Genomic DNA, 16,557 nt, shown 5'->3' with positions numbered 1-16,557 from the left:
GCATCCCCATGTGTCCTTTCAACTGATTTTTAACAATTTCCCAGTATGCCAGTGTCTATCTCCCTGTTTTTAAAATCTACAATGTACTGTGAGGGTTCCCCAGCGTGGAGTCCTCTGCACTCTAGATTCAATTCTTGGAATCCCTCGAATGATGGTCAGAGCCACCACTCCCCAGAATTGGTCAGGATTTCTTTACTTCCAGTAAGACATGTTCTGTGACGTGGAGGAGGGTGCCCCTTCCGACACTTACTCCAGCCCTGGATGGCCCAGGAAGCTAAGTATCTAGGCTGACAATAAAACATGGCATTTGGTACACTAGGAGCAGAGCATATTACAGCACAATGGGGCCCTGATCACATTTGAGCATCTAGACACTACTAACATATAAATGAACCATCATCGCATTGTTGAGCTAGCAGGCTAGTAGACAGAGAGTGGACTATCATTCCACACGCACTGGCATTAATTTGCTCTAGAAAGGTCCACTGGACTTACCTCTGCCTCTAGCGCAGCTCCAGATTCGGATGGTCTGATCTTTGCTTCCTGATGCCAGGTAACAGCCTTTCGTTACAGCTGCCTCCTGCATTAGCTCTCCATTTGGAACCTCGCCTTCTTCCAAAGGGAACATTCAGTGGTGTTGAAATGACAGCATAGCATTTGAAAACGTACAGCACTGTACATATTAACAACTGCAATTACATTGTCCCGTGTCAGATAAACTTAATTTTCAACTCTTTGGCTGCCTTAGATCAGCTAATGCATTTTTATTAATGAAATAAGGAACTTATTTGGTACTAGCTGGATAGCCATATGAACTACAAGATACTTTGAAAGCACCTAACCATTTATTTACCTTGAAGCTCTTCTTGACGACTGTATAACACTTCTTCACCAGGCACAGGGCACCATGCCAGAGAGTGAATTTCATCATCGTGGCCTCTCAGTCTATGAACAACTTCTCTTTTCCTGCTGATGTCGATTATAACCACCATGCCATCTTTATAGCTAAAGACAAACATTTAAATTAACGGAGAAATACTTGGATTCTCAAATACGCACACAGGGCCAGACTCCTAGCTGGTGTAAACCAGCACAGCTCCACTAACTTCAAAGGAGCTACACCAAATGAGGATTTGGCCTCCGGGGCTGATGGTGCTGAGACACTGGCAGACCAGGTGCCAGCTCGTGCCAAGGCCCAGGGCATCACTGAACACTGACAAATACACAGCTGGAAACCAGTCTGGCTTACCTGTGGGTTAGTAGAGTTAAAACAGATATTAGTGTTCTAAGAACATGTTTAGACTTTATGGAATGCTTGTAGGATGCTGCATGTATTAATCCTACTTATAATATCAGTATCCCCTGGTATAAAGTTACATTGAATGTTTGCATTGTAAACCTCTGTAATTGTGTAATTCACTAAAGAGGAAAAGCAGCATTAACGTAAAGTGCTCATCATGTACACAAGATGCCCCATTGAAGACAAATGAGGTATTGTGTAGCATCAAAAGACTGAGATCTTGTTGATTGAATGCCTTATTCCTTCCAGGAAGGAGAGGACTATGCATGAACTCATCATCAGTTTGGATTCTAGACTGAATGGGATACAAATCCCTGACAAGGAGAAACTGGGTCTTTATGCTGTCTGGACACTGAGAGGCAAAGATTCCTAAACAAAAGCAAGAGATCTTCATGCTGCTTGGCATGGGTCAGCCCTAAAGGACATATAGAGCTGCTTATTATAGAAGCTTATATTACCTTTTTAAATCTAACACTAACTCCTGTGTGCGCGCATGTGTTTCCCGTTTGAACTTTGTAAATAACTCATTTCTTTTCTTAGTTAATAATTTCTTCAGTTATCTTATTACAGCCCACCCACCCCACTAGGCTTCAGAGGCCAAGTTCCAGCCCAAGCCCGAACGTCCACACAGCTATTTTTTGCCCCATAGCGTGAGCCTGAGTCTGTAGACCTGTGCTCTGAGACTCACTGCCGCAGGATTCCACTTGTTGTGTAGATGTACCACAAATGTCATTTGGGGTTGTTAGAAACCACTATGTCATACACCAGGTCAATCAAATACTTAAAAAACAACTAGAACAAAAAAAAAATCCTTTAAGCCGTCAATGTCACAAAACACACAATATCTACCTTGCAAAATAAAAGGGAGACACAATGTTACTAGTACTTACCCGATGGCCACCAAGTTCTCATGATGCGGGGAACAAGCTAGACAGAATATAGTTCTGGGTTCTGGGAAGAACTGCTGGCTGTCGTTTCTGTTATACCAGTAACAAATGACTGTCCCTTTCTCATCACCGGACACAACCAAATCTTTCACATGAGATGACCAATGCAAGGCTGAGATCGTATTCTGAAAAAATAGAATGCAGACTGATCAATGGTGCCTACTGAAGCCTTGTCTCTAGGCTTGTTCTGTAGGTCCTTTGTCTAAAGGAATAATTTACAAACACACACTAGCAGGAAGCACATGGATAAGTCTGTTTAAGCAGCTAGAAGGTAGCAGAAGCAGTAGACCAGAGTTTTCAACCTCTGATCCGCAGACCCCTTGGGGTCGACAGACTATGTCTAAGATTTCCAAAATGGTCCATACTTCCATCTGAAAATATTTAGGGGCCTACAAATGAAAAAATATTGAAAACCACTGACATCAACTATTGTAGACAACACTGTGAGAGGACGATCCTTTCATGGGGCCACCTCCCCTATAGCCCCACTGTTTGGTTCGCAAGTGTTTTGTTTGATAGGTGGCCAGGAAAGACTCCATGAATCAAACTGGAAAGGCATATCGAGTGGGGTCCCACAGGGATCAGTTCTGAGTCCAGATCTGTTCAATATCTTCATCAATGATTTAGATAATGGCATAGAGAGTACACTTATAAAGTTTGCGGACAATACCAAGCTGGGAGGGGTTCCAAGTGCTTTGGAGGATAGGATTAAAATTCAAAATGATCTGGACAAGCTGGAGAATTGGTCTGAAGTAAACAGAATGAAATTCAATAAGGACAAATGCAAAGTACTCCACTTGGGAAGGAACAATCAGTTGCACACATACAAAATGGGAAATGACTGCCTAGGAAGGAGTACTGCAGAAAGGGATCTGGGGGTCATAGTGGATCACAAGCTAAATATGAGTCAACAGTGTAACACTGTTGCAAAAAAAGTGAACATCATTCTGGGATGTACTGGTAGGAGTGTTGTAAGAGAGTCGCCAGAAGTAATTCTTCCGCTCTACTCCACAACTCCAGGTGTACTTTGTAAAGTCAAAATGGCCAAGAACTTAAATACTGGATAACAGACTGCAAATCCCAGTGATAATTAAACTAGGTGAAATTCTAAACAAAAAGTGCTTTCAAACATGCTTGTAGCTGTTGCATTACTTCACACTGACTCAGCAGATAGTCTAGGCTTCGGCCTGACACACAAAGTGATAATCCTGGAATCTTACTACTGTACATAATTTTTTTTTTGAAAAATCTACCTAGAAATCAGAATTAGAGACACCTCTCGATTTTGGTTTCAGGTTATTTCACAGGCTGAAGTACAATTACAGACACACCAAAACATACAGCTCTTCTACTGCTTCCAGTAGGAAAGGCAAATGATGTCATTTAAATGAGTTTCTAAACGAATGAAGCTTTCAAAGTTCTATTCTACAGTTTCTATTTGCAAATTGTTCCATGGACCTCTGCTGGTTTCCAGGCACTGAGAAATTGATACAACTTTGTCTTTGCCTAAGAAAAGAAAAGATTTTGGAACCTTGTTTTAGAGCTTTTCCACAGGCAGGGTGATAGGCTACTATACCTGATGCAGCAGATGCTCAGTCACAACAGTCAGCGTCTGCGTATCCCAGATTTTCACAGTTCCATCGTCAGAGCTGCTGGCACAGAAGTTGCTCTGACCAGGATAGTGACAAAACGTGAAACCAGAAACCCTTTCTGTATGGCCTACCAGTTCCCCTAGGATTGCAAAAGCAAAAGACATACACAAAACAAATTCTAGCTTCAGAAACACAAATGTTTTTCTAAATCGAGATAACAATATTTTTGATATAGCTTCTTAATGTCACAAAAGACAAAACATCATTCATTGCAACATCCACTGACTACTGCTGCAAAAGCTGTTTAAAGCAGGATGATTATGAGAACACTGCCACGGGTCCCACATTTGTTGGAGAGCTCAGATGTGGGCAGGTTTCTCAAGCCCGGGTGACATCCAACGTGCTTTAAAACACTCCAGGTATGCCTACATGCTTTAAAAACCCATCCCTGGCCCATGCCAGCTGGCTCGTGGGGTGCGACTATTTAACTGCGGTATAGACGTCAGGAGCCCTAGCACCCCACGAGGTGGGACCCTTGCTGAGTAACTCCACGTGTGGACACTCTCACTCTGGAATAAACCTGGATTAAGCGAAACGGGAACAAGTTACTCTGGGTTAAGAGTCCCCACAAAAAGAGCTAGTCAGAAATACTGACTGCGCGTTACACTCACCCCCTAACGAACCCCAATTTCAGTTTCAAGTGCAGACAGGCCCCTAGGGTACATGCATCCGCCTCGCACGTGCCACGGCCCCGGGCTCTCCGGGGAGCAGGGCGCAGCGGGTGCGCGGCTAGTGCCGGAGCCGCCGCCGGGGGGAAGCAGGGCCATGAAGGGGATGACTCCGAGCTCCCCCGCGCCCCGGGCTGAGGTGCCCACCGCGCTCGGTCTCAGACCGGGGGTAGATCTGGGCGCGCCCCCCTGCGGCGGGTGAGGGGGGGGCGCGGTCCCGCGCGGGGCAGCGCTACCGTGGAAGGCGGGCGCGGCGCCGATCTCCAGCAGGCAGACGCTGTTCCTGGCCCCGAAGCCGAAGAGGCGGCCGGCCCCGCAGGTGTCGCAGCAGCGGCTGCAGTACCAGTTCGGGGAGGCGGGCAGCACCCGCTCCGCCGCCATCTCCTCAGGCAGCGCCCGCAGTCACGCTCGCTTCCTCCGCCACCGGGCAGCCGTTACCAGGCGCTGCCGCAAAGCGCCACTCGCACGTTGCCGCAACACGACCCCTGACCTCCCGGCGCGCGACAGCCTGCTTGGGGGGGGGGCACTGGCGGCGCTCCGCATGCGTGGAGAGCAGCTGCTGTAAAGCGAGCCGGAGAAGATGGCGGCGCAGGTGGTGAGCGGAGCTGGTGAGTCTGAGGGGATGTGAGACGGGGATGGGGGGGGAGGCGTTTGTCCGCCATTTCCTCACTAACTCCCCGCTTCGCCGTTGTAGGGGCCGCCTGGGCGCGGAACCTTCTCAGCTGGGCCCGGCCGGAGAGGTAAGTCTGACCCCTCCCCCCCTTCTCTCTGCAGGCTGGTTCGGAGCTCCCGGGCTGAGGCTCTGCCCCTCGAGGGGGCGGCGTGCGTGCGTGCTGCGTGGGGGCGGCCGTGGTTGGGGCTTGTCTTGTGGCTCAGACCCCAGCCCCAATACGTTAGATCCGTTCATTCAAATGGAAAAACCTTGTAACCCAACGTAGAATAAGTTTCCTGACTGATTTGGTCACGTGGTGTTCATACCGTTATTTCACACCCGTGTTCGTCAATTGATACATAGCAATTCCTGCAGTGTTCATAACGGTGCTAGTAGCTGAAAGTCTGTGCTGTCACAACAAAATGTGTAAATTCATATGTATAAAAGAAAAACGAAAATGGCTAAAAAGTTAAAAAATTGGATGGTAGCAGACTGTGAATCTCAGTGATGATTTAACCTAGTGATGCTCTAAACAAAAAGAGCTCTGAACTATGCTTGTGGCTTGTTAGTCACTTCACACTGACTCAACAGATGTTCTAGGTTTCAGAGACAGACTGACAATCTTGGAATATTATTATATAGATTATGTATCAGCTCAATTTCTGTTACGGTATATTCATGTTTCTCTTCTTACTCCTCCCTTCTCTGCCTGGCTTGCAATATAATCCCCTTTCTCCTTCTCTCCAGAATGGTTTGAATCACTCTGAGTTGGGGAGTAGCACAAGATCGCGTTGCTTATCTTATGTAGTATTAATTCCCCTGCTGATTATGAAGACACTATTTATTTTTCTGAAGGAGCACCTTTATTTCATCTGATATATATCAAAAGATTGAGACTCTGTCTTACTAGTTTATAAAAAGTTGTAAATGCTTTTCCAGTGTTGTACTCTTCAGTGTTACCATGACTCATGGGTGGTGATACAAATTAAATTTTTTTGGTTCTCTTCTGACAAAAATACGTAGAAGTAATGCTTTGGAAATGGCTAGTGTCAGAGTAAAAGAAAATGAAATATCTTGGGCAAAATGTCTTTCTAATGTGTAACAAAATGTTAAATCCAAGCACTTGGATAAGAGCTTTTGGTGGTGTATTTTCTTACCTCATCAGTCTTGCTTTCAGTGACTCTCTGTACAAAACTGTTTTCCTGGTTATGAACCTTGTTCCTAAATGGTGTGCAGAGTGCTTATTCTGCTTTAGTCTTACAAATTTCTTCTTCAGATGTAACTGCTTAGGTATTACTATACTGATGAAGCCTATATTAGTTTCACTTAAGACTCTAGGATAGATTTGAAAAGTAAGTCTGATTAAAGTGCTACATGATAGTAAATCATCCAGAGATTTAAATACTGTTTGTCTTGAGGAATAAGCATGTTGATTAAAACCTCCTAAGACAGCGTATTAAGTAGTCATGCAGTCTAAAAAAATAATAATCTTGTCTGCTTCCCTTTTTATTCTTGCAATTAGCTTCTCATTTTCCAATTTCCATACTGTGGACTCAACTTCAGTCCCAATGTTCAACAGGGATGGCTGTAAAATATCATTCTGTTGTTTGGCCAGCAGGGGACACCTTTTTACTTAAGAATATTTCTGTCTGGTTCTTAGTTTAGGAAATAACTGATAAACCACAGAAATTTCTCTCTGTAAAATACACATTAGTCTCATTTTGCCTTGTGAACCATCTGATAAAATTTGGCTTCACTGTGTTTTGAAAGTAATTTTAGAATAGTAGCTTTCATTTCAAATTCAGTAGGAAGCACATTTTTTGCTATTATATGTTACTTTACAACTTTTGATTCTAAATCAGCAGTCAGCTGTTGAAAAGGGCAAAAACATTATTATTGCTATAAGGTCAATAGCCAAAAAGCCAATAAGTGGGCAAGAATTAATTAAGTTGCAGGAGTTTTAGTGTCTCCTTGCCAGATGATAGGATTCTTTCAGATGAGTTCATTTTTATATATAGGGACAAATGAATGGATTAAGTCTTTAAATCTGGAACGAGGTGTGCTGGCTGTGTTATTGATCAGGACTGAATTACTTTGGCAGCATTGATGGGCACTTAAGTTTGGAATAGCTGTAGAGGAGGGTTCACTGCTCATCTCAATGAGACCCAAATTTCTCATACGCACAGGAGAAATGCCCTTGACATAAAGGCATATCTCTTATAATTTCCTTTTGCCAGTTGCCCATGTTAAATATGCATGTAAGTTTACCAAACTAACATTTTTCTTTGCTGTTTAAACTCATCTGGTACATTCTGATGTTTCAGTGACTTAGCTTACAGTCGGTTTCAGTTATCTGCTGCTGCTGGACCTGTGCAGTGTGATCCTATCCAAACGATTACAATATCGTTTCTTGCAGGTTACTAGCGTCTTGCAGTATTTCTCTTCTGTCAAATATCCAAACAAGAACGTATCTGCAGAATGCGGGGAGATGGGAGAAGAAGAACAGAATAGTTTATCCTCCACAGCTGCCAGGAGAGCCTCGAAGACCAGCAGTAAGAATTCACCTTTGAAATCTCTCTACCTACTTATATGTAGCAAATAGTTGCTTCCAAACAGACTGCTGCCTATCTCTGGCTAATTCCACAAGGCAATCACATATGATAACTAGTTAGCAGACTCAGTCCAAGATTTAGGTATCTTTGGCATCTCTTATTCGTAACTGTATGAGCAAAGGAGGTTCATTTAATCTTAGAATTCAGAGATGGGAAAGAGCTACTGAATCTTCAAATCTCAGCTTGGAGCTCTGTTATTGTTTAGTTTGATTGGTCAACTAATGTATGTGTTTTGCATAATACAAAGCTACAAATTAAATAAGCCTTATATTGTTGGTCACTCTGCCAAACTAATTAAATGCTGAGCCTTGAACTGACTGAGGAAAGCAACATGAGAATCCTTTCTCTAATTATTTCCTTAATATATCCTTCCTCTGCTGCCCAGTTAAGATAGTGTGGGAAAAGCTAGCTTAATTATGTGCATGCTGAGTCAAATTCACTTGGTAGAAAAATAGAATGTTTTATGTAGTTCAGTTCACGTAATAGGCTTATTTTTTAAGATTTGAAATTTAATTGTGATTATTCCTACCTTGCTTCCTTTGGCCACTTAAGAGCTGGAAATCAGGGTGGATAAAAATAAATGATTTAAAAAAAAATGAACAAAATTGGATGCTTTTTTTGGGAGGAAAAAATCCCATCTAAAGATAGATACATTATAGCTCAAAGATATCTCATAATGGAATAGGGATTATAAATTCTAGTTCTATAGTATGAGAATATATTCATGTAATGTTTAAGAAAAGTTTTGTAAATGAGTTCCAATAGTTGATGGATTAGGGGCCCAATCTTATGGTGTTCCAAGGGTTTCTGTATAGATTATTTAGGTTAATCTTTCTATCTACCCAATGGAACTCAGTGCTCAGTCTGGAAGTTACCATCAGAAATGCTTAGTTTTGCAGTTCTCAGACTGGATTTGTGTCTCCAGAGATATGCTTGTTAATAGCAAAATTGTTTTTAAATAAATACATGCATAATATAGAGAGGTGAGAAATAACAGACCTCAACCCTATTGTCCCTCTTCGAATTTGTGTACACAGAGTCAGTCCCTTACTTCTCTCTAAAAGTGCAAGGTTTCAAAAAGTTCAATGAGTAGAAGACTTTTGGTGGTGGAATAGATCTGGGCAAGGAGAAGTCTGGAGATAAATGTGAGAAGGGAGGGACAGGCAGTAGAAACAAAAATGAAACTGTTTGAGCTGCATATTCCAGAAGTCCTGAGGTCTTTGAGTGTAGCCTTCATTGATTTGAGATCTACTATACCATTCTCTCACTAGAAGGGAAAACCTATAACGGTAGCAGGCCGTAAAAGAGACCAATTCAAGAAATATGTTTGCTGATGATGTTTTAAAGAAAGTCACACCAGTGAACTGGTGGAAGTCACTTAAGCACTTGGATTCAGTGACTATTGAAGTGGTGATCTCTCTTTTAACAGCAGTAGCTTCTGCTGGTGTAGGAAGTCCGAAAGGAAGAAAATATTCTAATTCATTCCAAATTGAGAAATCGTTTGGGACCTGAAAAAGCAGGAAAGCTTGTTTTTTCTTTTCCAGATTATGAACAAACAGGAAAATGGTGAAGACGACTGAGTTAAATTTTAATTTTTTAAAAATATTTCATTTAACTATTTTAGTTAAAAACAATTTTAATAAAAACAAACCTGATTTAAAAAAACTTCAATGTTTAACTGTATTCAAAAAATCATGTTTGCTGTTGAAGCAAAAAATCCAGAATACATAATGTTATTTTAGTTAAATAAAACAATTTAGATGTCTGTCTAGTGATGTTCTCCTCATAATAAAGCATGGCAAGAAAATCCTCCAAATATTAATGATTAACCCAGGGGTAGGCAACCTATGGCATGCATGCCGAAGGCGGCAGCGAGCTGATTTTCAGTGGCACTCGCACTGCCCAGGGTCCTGGCCACCGGTCCAGGGGGCTCTGCATTTTAATTTAATTTTAAATTAAGCTTCTTAAACACCTTATTTACTTTACATACAATAGCTTAATTATATTATAGACTTATAGAAAGAGACTTTCTAAAAACGTTATAATGTATTACCGGCACGTGAAACCTTAAATCAGAGTGAATAAATGAAGGCTCGGCACAGCACTTCTGAAAGGTTGACAACCCCTGGATTAACCTATTGAATTGGAGATAGTTCACCTCCCAATGACTTCATAAATATCTGCTTCAGTTACCTTTGGTAAATGAAATAACCAAACAATCATTCATTTTCTGATATAGCTGTAAAAAGAATCTGAAAACTTTTCAAAATAAATCACTTTAAAAATGTATTGTGTGTACCTTCTAAAAATGAAACCTACATCTATCTCTGAGCTGTGAAGAATATATATTAAAGTTAGAACAACCAACAATAATGCACTTTTATGTAGAAATTCATGATTAAATCGAGTCTTCCTGGCTAGTGATTTAAATCATGATTTAAATCAATTTGATTAAAATCAAATCCACCCTGTTGGAAATGTAGTTAGATATGCTACCACTAGAGTTTTTTCTGTCAGTTTGTGTTTTATGTGGAACTAGATAAACTAAATATTGAAAGGCTGGGCACTGGAGGAAGGAGTGATGCTACTTTTAAGATCTCAAAAGAATAGTAGATGTACTTTTAAAAAAAATACACCTTATTTTGTGTGGGACATGAGCTTTGATCTTAAGCCTTAAGAATATGTGCAGTGAGTAATGAAATGAATGAAACTTTAATTAAGGAATGTCCCTTTAAAATTTTGCACTGATGTGTTAAATTCTACTTGCTGTTTCTAGCCTTTGCTGGTACAGCAGTGGTGCTCAAGTGGCTCTTTGGAGACAGCTTTTCTTAACAATCACTGATTGAGAAACCATCCTGCTTCTGAAGGGTTAATTATAGCACCAGCATGTAGAAGCGTTAATAACATGCTTTGACCAGATACAAATGACATGTTTGGCTTGCCTTGATCTTGTACGATTATTTTTTGTTCCCGAGACATTATGAACATTCCACCTTCTCACTTTTACAGCCAAATCACCAGTATTATAGCTTTAAAAAAAATCTCTTTTTCCTAGGAAATATTCCACTGTCGAAGGGACATAAAATACAGTAAGGATAAGATGTGGTATTTGGCAAAACTGGTAAGAGAAAATTTTAACTTCGTCCAATGTACTTGGTAGGAAAGTGTAAATTTTTTAAATTCCTATATTTCTAACTTATTGCTTTGGATAAGCAGAAACCTGAATCAGCAAGTTTGTTCAGCTTTTGCATTGTAAAATCTCTGGAAAACTCTTATAAGCTTGCTCATCGAGTGCAGATGACTAATATTTTGCATTTCTGTAGAGTCAACTAACCGCTGTTCAGCAGCAGATGGTGGTAGGAATTTTGGTCAAGGACCATCATTCCCTTATGAAAAATTGTATGGCAATTGGCTTCTGCACTAAAGACTTTTTTTGTGTGGTGGCTGGGACTGGGGGGCTAAAATCTTTGAAATTTAATTACAATATCAGCATTCTTCCTGGCACTGCAATCTTAAATAACTTTTTTTTCTCCCTTTTGTTCAGAAGGGTTTAATTTTTCTGTAAACTTTTCCTAATTCCAGGTAAAAGGAATGTCAATTGATCAGGCTCTTGCTCAGCTGGAATTCAATGACAAGAAGGGGGCAAAGGTGATGAAAGAGGTATATTGTGCAATTCTTCAGCAGTTCGGTGTCCAAACAGACTTTTTCAAACTCATACCTATATCAGAGTTTCCAGAGACATTCCATTAAGCCCACCTGGAATATTTTGATCCAATTTTATTGGTTACAGTAATTAATTTAATTTATTCTGCTTTAATTTGTCCAGGCATTAATGACCTCTGCATACAATATTTTAGTAACTAGTGGTAATACAGTGCATATGAGTGTTCTCTGTTCATAATGACCAGCCTTTAAAAACATTTAAACTCATGTCTCTGAGCTTATAGCTTAAAACATGTTTTGAATTTATAAATTGTAGGTTACAAGAAGGGAGAACAGCTGAGTCTTGTATGAAAATCTCTGTTGTTGTCTTTGTTGCAAGTGTCATAGGCCTCTTAAACAGGTCACCCGCTTGCTCACTAGGGGAGGCATCAGTTTTCAGTACGAAAATACTGAAGTAAAGCATGTCCCTTTTCACCTTGAAATAGTGAACTGCAGTGGTTAATCCTGCACAACCTCAAATTGCATTTCTAGTCTACAGTGGGACACTTCATGAAGATGAATATAAGAATAGCCATATTGGGTCAAATCAATGGTCTGTCTAGTCCAGTATCCTGTCTTCAGGCAGTGGCCAGTGCCAGGTGTTTAGAGGCAATGAACAGAACAGGGCAATTTTCAAGTGATCCAACCCTGTCTGTCACCAACTCCTTCTGGCAGTTAAAGACTTAGGACACCCAGCGCATCAGGTTGCATCTCAGGTCTATCAATGGCTCTTAGCCAGGATGATCAATCTTCCATGAACTTATCAAATTCTTTTTTGAACCCAGTTATAGCTTTGGCCTTCACAACATCCCCTGGCAGTGGATTCCACAGGTTGACTATGTGTTGTGTGAAGGAGTACTTTCTTTTGTTTGTTTTAAATCTGCTGCCTATTAATTTCATTAGGTGATCCCTGGTTCTTGTGTTGTGTGAAGGGGTGTTTAAAAAAAAGGGTGGCACTTGGCGAAAAAAACTAGAATGAGTGCAGAAAATAAATCTTCAAATCCTACTAAATTTAAAAATGAAAACAATTACAGGTATCTTTACGGAGACGAGAAATTGCATTGCTGTAATTCATGTTCAACATTTATTTTCTTTCACTATAGGTTCTTCTGGAAGCTCAAGAAATGGCAGTGAGAAAACACAATGTAGAATTCAAATCAAATTTATACATAGGTAAAACTTTTCTTATTTCTTAAATTTTTTTAAAAATTGCTTCTGCCACCCGGGGGGCGGGCAGAGCAGCTGCTGCTGGAACCTAGAGGAACACTCAGTGACTGCTCTGGCAAGAGGTACCGGCGGCTCCTGCCTCACTCAACTCTTCTTCCTCTCTGCTCCCCCCTGTCCTGCCCCACTCACCACCTGCCCCAGCTCCCAGGGGGTGTGGACTGGGTAAGGGGGGTGATTGAAAAAATATGGGGACCGCTGTGCTACAGGGTTGCGGCCTACTCCAGATGCAGTCCTCCTGCCTCAAGCTCCAGGTAGCTACTGACCATGCTCTGCCCTGAGGCTCTTTTTATATGGGCCTGATTGACTCTTTGGAGCCTATATATGGGCCTATCTGCTGTGCAACGAAAGTCACTTTAAGGTAACACGAGGAAGATCTGATGACATTCCCTCTATGAGTGCATGGTTGGGTGTTCAAATAATGAAAATATCTGGTAAATACATTGAGTGCTGTGGGCAGCAGAGATTTGACAAAATGGAATCTAAGTCTCCACTAAGAATGGAGGAGACCGGAATCTGTTACCTTATGTTAATTGTTACTGATGAGAAGTTGGAGCAGTCATTAAAGGGACACTGTAAAACCTGGTAGGCCCCAAAATTAGCTTCTCTTTTTTGGTGTTTTCATTCACTTTGTGCAAAGTGAATAAATTACATGTGCATGCTTTTTATAATTAACATTAGTGGACTTAAAGAATTCTCTCAGTCATGAGCTACTCTATAACAATTCATTATGCATGAAATAAAATGGAAAAAAATGTCTGGAGGGAAGGGAATTTGAGGGTGCTTATAAAAAATAACCCTCCCCCCCAATGTCCAGTTAAAGGTTCCAGTAGCTCCCTCACACTCTGAGACTCTCCCATTTCTTTTCCTCTTCTTCTAGCTGACTCCTTTTCTGGAAAAGGCCACTATCTGAAACGGATTCGCTACCATGGCCGAGGCATGTTTGGCATCATGGAGAAAGTCAAATGCCATTACTTTGTGAAGCTGGTAGAAGGCCCACCTCCCCCTCCAGAAGCACCAAAGACTGGATTTGACCAAGCTAAGGAATATGTGCAGCAGCTCCGAAACAGAACCATTATTCATACACTATGACACACTAATCCAGCTGTATATATATTTTCTTCATAGTTTGAAAATGTGTAAATAAAAATAAGATTGTAAGACAGTTGGCATTGTTTGATTCTCAGTTTGCTGTTGGCTTATGCAAGATCCACTGCATGATGCATGGGGGATCACAAGCTTATTTTTACTATTTAATTATAGCACCAGAGATGTAACACTTGGAAAGGCAGCGAGCATACCTTCTCCTGAGTAAGTATCATTGTGTGACTGCAAACTTCTCAACTATGCATTAAGTCTCCAAAAGAGATCAGAGGAGGGGGAATGTTGAGATACTTAATCCAGGAGTTCTCTGGCAGGGAACTGCAGTTTCATTAGTGCCTCATACACATTATAGAAAGAAGGGATATGATTTCTAGAGCCTGTTTCAGATCAGCTGCCACTGAGTAGAAAATTAAGTCAAAGTTCAGCCTGGGAGCTTTAAATTGAGTCAGTAGGTGGCACTGTCTAGTTTGTGAGTGGTAGGATGGCGCTGAAAACTTGTAACATGTTAAAGCTCATTCTTTGGCCATCATGATGGTATTAACTGATACATGCACAGAATTCCAGCTGATCTCATTGGAAGCTTTGTATTGGTAGCAAGAGTACAACATGGAACAAAGTTTTAGTGCTTTGTTAGTCACTAGGAGGAAACTAGTTTTTATATACCATGCTTGAGACCAAATAGTGCCTTTGAGAATTTTTTGTGATACTGAGGCAAATGAAATGCTCTGACTTTAATGGGGAATGGTTTATTATATTATGCAATCCATAGGGTGGTTGTGCTTTATAGATGGATACCTCCTCCCTACCAGGCAATAGAAGTTTCTCCTCACTACCTGATGCTTTGAACATGAGAGACCAAATACAGTGTGAGGTTCTATGGAGCTTAAGGTTCAATACCCAAAGTCACACTGTATTTGGTCTCTCATGTTCAAAGCATCAGGTAGTGAGGAGAAACTTCTGTTGACTGGTAGGGAGGAGGTATCCATCTATAAAGCACAACCCTATTCTCAGAATGATCTGTAGCATGTCATCCACGAATGTCTGGATTCCAGACCTTCTTTCCACCTCTGGAAGCTACCCATTGTGAGTGGAATGGAAGAGATTCATTTTCAGTTCTTATACTGCACTCATCACACTAGATTCTTCCCCTGCCTGGCTTAAGTTTCTATAACAATTGGAAGATAAAGATTGCTATGAGAATACAAACAAACTGCACCTTTTTATACAACTCCTGGATAGGTTTTTTTATAATCTTGAATATCTCAATCTAAAGCATAGCATCCTTCTGCCAAGAGGTATGGTACATAGCATCTGTCTTGGGTGCTAAAACTTAAGCAATATGTGGTGCTAGTCGTTCTGAAGAAATGGGAAATGTATTCCCAAACCAGTACCATCAATGAGTGCTTATTTGTCCACTAGCTAATGCTGTCTTGAATTCATGCAATAGGAGCAGCGTATCTGTGAAATAGGGTCACTCGCCTAGCGAGTGCATCCTAGTGGCTGGGTGTGGTACTGCAGGCCTTTCCTCCTTCTCTCTCCCCCCACCCCCCCGGGGTAAGCTGTCAGCCTCACTTGATGGCTCTTCATTAGTTGAGCCACTCAATCAAAAATAGACAAACCCCTTCCTGGGTAGAAAAAAGTTCAATGCTCTGCCTGACCCTTCACCTGGGCTTCCCAACAGAGCCATATCCTCTTCTCAGGGCTTAGGTCACTTTGCTAGTAGGACGGCAGAGGGGAGACCTGGGCCCATCGCTACTCTGGGTCCCAGCTCAGGGACTCTGCACACAACAGCCGTGGACTGCTTCCTTCAGTTTCCTGTTGCTGTTCCCATGTAACCCCTTACTGTTCACCCTGACTTCAGGGCTGAAGTTCTCAAATTCTCTTCCTTGCTGAATTCAAGTATCACTAGAACCCATCTTCTGGTTCTCTTGTGCTCCTGTGACAAACCAGCAACAAACCCCCTTCCATGCGCTGGTCCCAGCCAGGAACTGATCTAGTCATGCCCTGCAGCTCCTTTTAGCTGAGCCTGCTGGTCTCTGATTGGCTGCTTCCATGCCTGGAGGGAGGACCCAACTCTGCTGCTCCTTCCTGGGGTGGGGTGTAGAAGGACCACAGGGCCTCCAGTATGGGGCTTCAAAGGGCCAGGTGCATCCTATCACAGTATCATCAATGTGATTCCGTTTTAGTTTTTCCTGAGTGGTGCAACCCTAACAAAACAGAAAAGGCATCCTCCTTTGCAAATCTCTGATGCACATTGGAGAAGCCCTTCCTCAAAGTAGCTATACACTACTAGCAGCAGCTGCAGTTCACCAATCCAGGTGAAGTGATGTATTTTTTTTAAAACTCCTGCTGCATTGCATCACATTGAATCTTTAATAAGGTAAGTTATCACACTCAGATGACTTAATCTCTTTGGGGTCACTTTTGTCTGGGGAGGGAAGACCATTGAACTATAATGTACACACATCCAAATTAAACACCAATTGTCATTTATTAAGCACTGTAACGTCTGCTCCCAGATACCCTTTCAAGTTAGCTGTCTCTTGCACACTAAAGATTGTCCTCAACTGCCCTTCAGATGTACATGTGACCTCCATACAAGGTTGTTTCCTTATAGGAATGTCATTGCTCTACTTAAATGCGATGTGCAACATGAGGGGCAATGTTTATATTCTTTTTGGCTTTTTTATACTGCA

The 16,557-nt window shown here is 41.6% G+C and overlaps 2 protein-coding genes across 4 annotated transcripts in view; one reads left to right on the top strand and one right to left on the bottom strand.

The window, feature by feature from the left end:
* The window catches only part of GEMIN5 (gem nuclear organelle associated protein 5), a 30,468-nt gene extending 25,414 nt beyond the window's left edge, over window positions 1-5,054 (bottom strand). Inside the window, exons 1-5 of one of the 3 annotated variants that reach the window (XM_039484791.1) lie at window positions 4,804-5,054; window positions 3,824-3,978; window positions 2,191-2,372; window positions 854-1,005; window positions 496-609 (exon numbers count right to left, since the gene is read on the bottom strand). In XM_039484791.1, coding sequence (XP_039340725.1) covers window positions 496-609; window positions 854-1,005; window positions 2,191-2,372; window positions 3,824-3,978; window positions 4,804-4,948 — 748 coding nt within the window. In that variant the 5' untranslated portion in view covers window positions 4,949-5,054. Of the gene's footprint in view, window positions 1-495; window positions 613-853; window positions 1,006-2,190; window positions 2,373-3,823; window positions 3,979-4,803 lie in introns of all 3 variants that reach the window. The other 2 variants (XM_039484790.1, XM_039484792.1) reach the window with 2 other exon arrangements.
* A 3-nt stretch (window positions 5,055-5,057) lies between these two features.
* MRPL22 (mitochondrial ribosomal protein L22) lies at window positions 5,058-13,922 on the top strand. The gene is made up of 7 exons (XM_039484793.1): window positions 5,058-5,175; window positions 5,262-5,307; window positions 7,636-7,771; window positions 10,887-10,952; window positions 11,414-11,491; window positions 12,637-12,706; window positions 13,638-13,922. The coding sequence occupies exons 1-7, from the start codon at window positions 5,148-5,150 to the stop codon at window positions 13,847-13,849; spliced, it is 636 nt and encodes a 211-aa protein (XP_039340727.1). The 5' UTR covers window positions 5,058-5,147; the 3' UTR covers window positions 13,850-13,922.
* The last annotated feature ends 2,635 nt before the right edge of the window (window positions 13,923-16,557 follow it).

Source organism: Mauremys reevesii, linkage group 8 (genome assembly GCF_016161935.1).
Source record: "Mauremys reevesii isolate NIE-2019 linkage group 8, ASM1616193v1, whole genome shotgun sequence".
In the NCBI taxonomy this organism is placed as follows: domain Eukaryota; kingdom Metazoa; phylum Chordata; order Testudines; family Geoemydidae; genus Mauremys; species Mauremys reevesii.
The sequence above is the reverse complement of the archived record's forward strand: the minus strand, read 5'-3'. Positions and strand labels throughout refer to the sequence as shown.